The following is a 7,837-nucleotide window of genomic DNA, read 5'->3' as shown; positions in this document are numbered from 1 at the left end:
AACATGACTGTGTGTTTTGAGTGTGTGTGTTCTCTCCTCTCCTCTCCGCTCCCTTTGGCTGGTGTTGTATAAAACCTGATTCCACTGTGTAAAAAGTAAAAACAGACCCCTGTTTAATCCTGGACAAAAAAGCTTTGTGTCTGTGTGTGTGTGTGTTTTGTGAGTGTATCTGCATGTATGGGTACACTTGTATGAAATCTGTGCTCAGGCCTGAGTGATTTGTAATATACATTGCTCTGAAAATTACACTTCTTAAATACACAAGCCAGCATGTAGCCCGTTCTCATATAAGGACATGTGTGCACATGTGTGTTGACTTTAGTAGTAACAAAGGTAAAAAGTCAGTGAATGAGGGGTGTGTGTTTTCTTAGGGCGATAGCTGAGTCTTGGTCAACTAAACCAATACACACCAACCACTCAAGCCTTGCTTCATTCACCTGTAGGCTTTGCAACATAAATCCCCTATAATTAGTCAGAAAGCCCACCTGAAGAAAGGAAACAATAGGGATTATGTGCACATGTAAGTGTTTAAACAAATGTAGAACACTTATAGGGTTAATGTTTTAATGTGTGAGACCTAAACACCACACACCAACTAGATTCTGTATATACAACAAGAAAAAAAAAAACTATCTAGCAGCAGGAAGTACTGTAGATAGAAGGATAAGATTTACCATGGCCAGAGGGCAAAGCAGTGAATCTGTCACTAAAACAGCCAGAGAACATGGCTAATCTATATTCTGTCAGGGTATCTGTAAATGCAACATTTAAACAACTAAACTCTTTAAATTTCATTTGGAATTCAGTTTGAGATCAAGTTCAAAATAAAGTGACAATTACTGATTAGGGGTAACCAAAGAAAATACAGACTTTAGGTTAAGGAAGAGTTCAGCCCAAGTAGTACTACAAACCCTAAATTCTGTCACTGAAATATGATTACTGTAATTATTTCCACTTCAGATACACTGTTTTAAGAAATCTTATGTATAACAATCCAAACAACTGTGGTACTGACCAGGAACCTGTGTGCCTCAATCTAAGACTTTTAATATCCATGAAAACATCAGAGAATATGAACAGGTCTGGCCATGTCACTGGTGACACAGTCCAGGACATGGCTATTCCTTAACAACTAGAGGGGCTGTTAGTGGTGTGTGTGTGCACCAGTGCAAGAAGAACAGACATCTTCTCCACTCATTTCAGGTTGCCATTAACTAATGATCTGACTCATAGAAAAACACATCCATGCAATGAACAACACAAAAATCACAATATTTGTTTGCAGTATTGTGTGTTTGTCTCTGGATGATGGGCTTTGGGAGAAAAAAGGATTTTTCAAATTATGATTCATTATCTTGGACAAAAAAAGGTTCCTTCCTAGTTAGTGCCACACTGCAATATAACTTAAGCAGCAGTTTATTTTGGGACTGATGTCAATCATTTTAAGTGATAGATATCTGACTGTGGAACTACATTTCTGACAATTATGCAGGAACATGCAAGTCTACTGAAGCAGTTCCGAAAATCTAATTTGAAGTGACTAAACCTATTTGACCAAGTTCAGACAGATGTCATTTGGTAAAACTAAAGAGGGTGGCATTATAGTGCATGCATTGTCACTGAATAAGTAATACTGACCATGTTCTGAAGTGCGTGTGTGTGTAAGAAAAACTGTCTGATGTACAGAGACGGAGAGAGAGAGCATGCCAGTATGGGCTTGCCTATTAGGCATATGGCCACTCAGCAAATCATGCTGCGTTTAATCAGTGAGGTTGCCTTAACAGAGAACTGGGCTGGTGTCTAGGCCTGACAGGAAGACAGCCACCACACTGCTGCTACCAAGCAGACACACACATAAAAACAAAAACACACACACACAACTATCCTTCCTTCCCTGTGTGGCAATTTAAATTTCCCTATATATAGCAAATACTTGATCAGGACCAGGTGCGCCAAGTATGTTTATGTCTAGTCTCTTGAGTCCACGAGCATGGGGGGGGGTTTCCTAAAAGTGGGTGGGGCCCATTAACAGTAGCAAAAAGAATCTTAAAAGCAGCTGGGCAGTTGATATCCAAGATATATTAACCAGCATGTGCTGTATCAACTTGATACATAAACTGAATGAATCCACCTACATGAGACAACCAATCTGGTTTCCTTAAGCACCACTGCCACCTACTGACAACTTTGAGATTTCTTTTAATGGAACCACTGACATATCATAAGTTGAGACATTTAAGCATATTTAAGGTCATGAAAGCTCATGTGTGAGTTACACACTAGTCAAAAAATTACAGGAACACTTGATCATCACAGTATGACATCAAGTATGTTAAGCCTCAGGGATATCAATCTGTCCATTTAGGAAGCACAAGTGATTGTGAATCTGTTTCATCTGCTTTGGTGCAAATGAAAGTGAGGGGGCAAAAGCAAGACTACCCCCAAAAAGAGACTGGTTTTGCATGTGATGGCCACACACAAATGCTCCCTCTTTATCCTTCTTGACTGATTCTTCTCAAGTTTTGTGTTTTGCTAGTGTCCTTGTCACTACTGGTAGCATGAGGCAGTACCTACAGTCCAGTTACTCTAAGATGGCACATCCAGATGTGTAGCCACAAGAAGGTTTGCTCTGTCTCAAGAGCTTTGAGGAGACTGGCTGTTACACCAGGAGAGCTGGACAGGGCCATAAAAGGGCGACAAGTCAGCAGCAGGACTGGTATCTGCTCAGTTGTGCTAAGAAGGAACAGGAGGAGCACCGTGTATCGGCCCATCCAACGCCAAGTACCACCACTGACTGTCCAGGAGCTCACTGATGCCCTGATCCAGGTCTGGGAGGAGATCCCCCAGGACACCATCAGCCATCAACCATCAGGAAGAGCATGAGCAGACGTTGTCAGGAATGCATACAGGCACGTGGGGTCCATAGACACTTCTGAGTCATATTATGAGTTGCCGTGATAAAATTCATGCTACTTGGAAGAGCCTGTGATTTCAATTTTTCACTTTGATTTTCAGTGTGATTTTGAATCCAGCCCTCCATGGGTTGATGATTTTGCTTTCCACTGACAGTTGCTATGTCATAATGTTCTGAACAAATTATACATTGTAAGGATTTTCAGCTTGAATAATTTGTTCATCAAGATCCAATGTGCAATTTAAGTATTCCCTTAAATTTTTTGAGCTGTGTACTAGGGTCTAGGTTTGGCTGACTGCCATGTGATCAAAATCACACATATGATTCCTAAAACAACCAATGGGACAAGTTGAAACAAAGACAACCCTCCCTCCTCACTCAGTTTAATTTGGGCCTTCAAGTGTACATAAGTGTAAGTATTTGTGTGTCTTACTGAGATCCTCGGCCAGCTGAACTCGGCGGCCAGTGATGAGCTGGGTCTTTTTCTCCATGTCTTCCCCGAAGTCATCCAGAACCTCCTTCACGTTTTTCTCCAACCGGCGCACTGAGAAGACAAATGGAGGAATAAACAGACACCAAAGCATAAAAATAATTATCTAATCCATGAACAGTACAATAGATTTGTCTTTACTGAATGGTTATCAATGACCTGGCTATAGATCTTGGGTAAATTATATAAGAAAACTCAGGCCAGCTGGGACAGTTGCCCAGCTGGCCCAGTCAATCATATCTGAGCCACACTGAGCTCTTGGTTTGGTCTTGCTGCTCATGGTGATCATTATACTTTGAAAGAGAAAAAAAATGCAGTGATCACTGAACTCGGTGATTAATCTTACACCTAAATGAAAATAAAACGGATACTGCGAAAGAATGAACTAAGATTTCCAGCGATAACCTGTCAGCATTATAGAGCAGCTCACAAAACAATTACCAGTACGAAACATAAAAACCCAACTAAATGAGACTAATGAATTGGTAAAAGTATCTGAAGCCACTCCTTTTCATGTAAACAGTGGAGCCCTCCTTTTAAATCTGTGTTCCACCACAATTAAGTCGCCAATCCTTACCCTCAGTGTTGGTGAGCTGCTGTCGGAGAGTGTTGGCTGTGATGCCCAGCATCCTCTGGATCCTCCAGAACAGTACCACATCACTGCACTCCAACTGGGAAAAACATGCAGGCCCACAATTCAACTTTGGCATTTGACACAGATGTGAGAAAAGTGGAAAAGAAAAACAACTTGGGAAAACTCTTTCTCTCTTCATACCTCAGAGTCAACAAAGTGTCTCTGGTAATAGTAAAAACCTCTCTTGCAGAGGTTACAATGGGTCAGTGCCTTCTGCAAGAAGTGTCGGCGATACAGCTGATGCCACGTGTCCTTGATCTGTCCAGGAAAAGAAGTCAGTAGTCTGGGTGTTAATGGGTGGTAAACATAATAAAAAGGGTCACTGACACACAAACTTAATTACTGCTGCAGATATGAAGAATTTAAATGAAAAGAACTAACTACAACAGAATGTATTAGAATAAACATTCAATTTTTCACTATTACAAGTCATTATAATGCTAAATTATTTTTCTAATCATCTAACTTTGATCTCACCAGAATAGGGTCAACCTCGACCGTTCGTCCCTCCAGGTTCTTCCTCACTGTGGTGACTTCATCATTGGCTAAGTATGCTGTGTGGTCATCGTGCAGCTTTAGCAAACGATCCAGCTCGTTTTTTGTTTCATTACGAATGTGCTGAAAAGGCCAAAGTAAAGGAAGTGAGCACTCTGTTTAGGGTGGCCAACGGGTATATTGATGAAGAAAATTATAAGTGATAGGTAGATAACTGTGTGCTTCTATCAAGTCCTAAGATGGACTGCTAAAACAACAGCATAGTTATCCCCAGACATCAAGCTCTGACCTGATCTGGTGTGCGACTCCTCCAGTGCAGCCACCTTTCCTTCCAGTCTGGACCCACCATGTCTCTGATTACTGACTCAGCTACAAGGAGAAAAGTGAAAGACAAAAGATCAGAAAGAATGAGACAGAGGCATCACACCCTTCACTGTAATAGCCCCTTCCATATGAAGTATTTAACACAACCATGAGATAATGTATCATGAGTTTCTGAGGAGCTGTAAAAACTATTTGAAAAATAGAGCCTTTAACAGTGACAGTGTAGCAGACAAACATACAAGATAATAAAGGAATGACCACTTCTGGACAGCTGTAACTCTTCTTAATTTGTGTGTCTTTACCCCCAAATGTGGCAGACACAATTATGTATTAAACCATGCTGGACATTTGAACAGAGATGTTTAACCCTGACACCTGAAGACATACTAGAATTTGTTCTCTAATTTAAACTACTTGTTCCAAATACATTTGGATTCTGACCTTACATCCAGAGGTAGAGAAAATATAAATAATGCAAACACCTACTGTATATTTTTAAAAGCACTGCCATTAATTTCCTGGAACCACGTAAATGTTGTCATTTTTCAACATATATACACAGATGTATAAAACATTTTGCCACATAAGTTATCACATGGTTAACTGAGAGAGGGGAGTCTAGTACTGGGTATGAAGTTATAAGGCCATCATGGTTAACGTACTATCTTTGAGGCGTGACTGCAAGGTTTCTTCCATGAACTGGATTGCTGCATCCCACTGGGGCTTGTCTGTGATGGAACGGTCTTCAAGGGCATTGTGCTGGATTACCCTCTGACAAACATAAACAAAAAGAAAGAAGAATGTCATCTTAATAACTGAGCTGCAATGTAATGCCTATGCATAATATGTGTAGCAGATAACTTTGAGCTTAAGTGGGTCAGCAAGACCAGGTTCTCTATAATGATGACTAAATTGCTTTTGGGAAAGAATGGATAATTCAACTTGTGTAAATCAACTGCCTCCTCGCAGCCAGATTGAGTGGGGTTGCTGAGTATTTACCAGGCTGTCCATCGCCCTTTCGTTCCACTTGTGCCTCTTAATGCTCTCGTCCTTCACAGCCTCCTTCAGCTTGTCAAAAATGTCGTCCTGGTCTTTGCCTCTGTACTCAGCTATGAAGCGGGCAAACTCCTCCTGCAGCGTCTCCCAGGCAACCTGATGAGGAGCAAAGTGTATTGGGGAAAGACAAGAGTCACATAACAATGACATCATTGCCTGGTGGAACATCTACTTAGCACTGCTAAGCCACAGAATTGGAATCTTAGCAAAACACCAAATTATTCAGTGACAATTCAGATCTTGATAATAGCATTCTCTGTATCTGAAACCTGTATCACTGCACCATCACCACCCTGCAGCCAGCAGTACATCCTGTGAGTCTCACCTATCTGTTTACCTGTCTCTTACCTGTCAGTCTGTTTACCTGTCAAATAGACTTGGAAGTTTTTAGCCATGATTTCAGATATTTATTCTCAGTAACTGACTTGAATACCTCCGGGTTATATTTATTCTCAGTAACTGACTTGAATAGTGTTGGTCCTGACTTGGCTCACTGTGGTTCGTTGTCCCCCTCAGTGTGGTTCACTTTAGCAGGTGTGAACATGGTAATTACATTCAGGTGTGGACCAAAACAACAGCACCTAGGCCCTTTGTGTTGCAGAGAAAAATAGTTTGATAGGACTACTCACCGGTAGAGAACACAGATCTTCTTCTTGTGTTTACTTTCTTGTTCCCGCCACAGAGTCCTTTAACCAGTGAGCGAAGGCAATGTTCTCACGTGATTTGTAGTGACGCATTTTGGTTCACTTGGATTTTTCTCTGCGTGAAAGGAAACTGAACCAAGAAGAAAACAGGCCAAGTTTACAAACTAGTCCACTGATTCAGACTAGTACAAATGCACTACAGGTGTGAAAACACCCTTAGTCTCTTTACTGGTCTGGTTTAGGACTTGACCTGGAACCTTTTAGTTATGACATGGAATCATTTGGTTTTTACTTGGGAACTGACTTGCAACTTGATTGATTCAGGTTGTCTCTATTTGAGACAAGACTTTACTGAACTGGTGTTCCGTCTGGAACTGTTTGGTCTTGACGTGACAGTAAACTCAAGACTTGTCGGTCCTGAATTGGGCCTTGATTAGGGACTGTTTGGTCTACATCTTACTCTTGACTTGAAACCTGCTGGACGTGATTTTGGATTTGACTGAGCTGTCCGAGGGGACAACAACAACAGCACTAATTTTTTATTGTCATGGTGACATTGAACAGTCTAGTGTATTATCTGCCAACTCTTCCAGTTTTTCACAGCTTGTATCTGAATGTTATGGTGGACTGTGTAAAGGGAAGACTCCACAGCAGCAGGTTGTTGTTCACGAGTCACACATGAGACATTCAGACTTCAGACCATCAGACTTTTTGAGCATCTTCTTTTAATAGTTAATGTCTGTAAATGTTGAACCTTTCCTTTAAACCTTCATTCTACCATTTTAAGCCCCAGTGGCACTGGAGTTCTACTGGTAGAGCAGGAGTGGTGGTTTTATCACCTGCTCACCTCAGAACCTTTTCTAAAGCCACAAACCCACAGAGTAGTAGTAGTCGTCCTCATAGTTGTAGTAGTAGTAGTAGTAGTCTTGGAACAGCAGTCTGTCCTGGTGAATCCGTTTCTGTTTGACCTCTCTGTGTGCTGCATTAATGCATCTTATATGATCCACCCTTCTTCTTCTCTTTCATTTTTTGAGCCACTGCCTGGACCTGAGGCTTTAAAATGTGTTTGTAACCCACTTTTGTCCACACTCTGCTCCACAACCTCTGCTCTCTCTACTGTGGCTGAGCAAAAGAACAGAAGTCACTCTGACTCTACTTCATGTCTCTGGTTTCTGCATGTCACATGTGTCCACTGTTGCGCTGTAGTTTACTTTGACGTGGTCCCACAAACACCATCCTGCTGCCACTATTACTCACTGGAGGCCAAATGTGGATTCATT

The 7,837-nt window shown here is 41.3% G+C and overlaps 1 protein-coding gene across 4 annotated transcripts in view; it reads right to left on the bottom strand.

Moving 5' to 3' along the window:
• Positions 1-7,837, bottom strand: part of opa1 (OPA1 mitochondrial dynamin like GTPase) — a 40,055-nt gene that overhangs the window by 15,421 nt on the left and 16,797 nt on the right. For all 4 annotated transcript variants that reach the window (XM_020596826.1, XM_020596828.1, XM_020596827.1 and 1 more), the window contains 7 exons: positions 5,857-6,009; positions 5,520-5,628; positions 4,823-4,902; positions 4,516-4,656; positions 4,180-4,296; positions 3,982-4,075; positions 3,348-3,458 (listed from right to left, as the gene is read on the bottom strand). In XM_020596826.1, coding sequence (XP_020452482.1) covers positions 3,348-3,458; positions 3,982-4,075; positions 4,180-4,296; positions 4,516-4,656; positions 4,823-4,902; positions 5,520-5,628; positions 5,857-6,009 — 805 coding nt within the window. The remainder of the gene's footprint in view (positions 1-3,347; positions 3,459-3,981; positions 4,076-4,179; positions 4,297-4,515; positions 4,657-4,822; positions 4,903-5,519; positions 5,629-5,856; positions 6,010-7,837) is intronic.

The sequence above is a fragment of the Monopterus albus genome, unplaced genomic scaffold (genome assembly GCF_001952655.1).
Source record: "Monopterus albus unplaced genomic scaffold, M_albus_1.0 scaffold31.1, whole genome shotgun sequence".
In the NCBI taxonomy this organism is placed as follows: domain Eukaryota; kingdom Metazoa; phylum Chordata; class Actinopteri; order Synbranchiformes; family Synbranchidae; genus Monopterus; species Monopterus albus.
The sequence above is the reverse complement of the archived record's forward strand: the minus strand, read 5'-3'. Positions and strand labels throughout refer to the sequence as shown.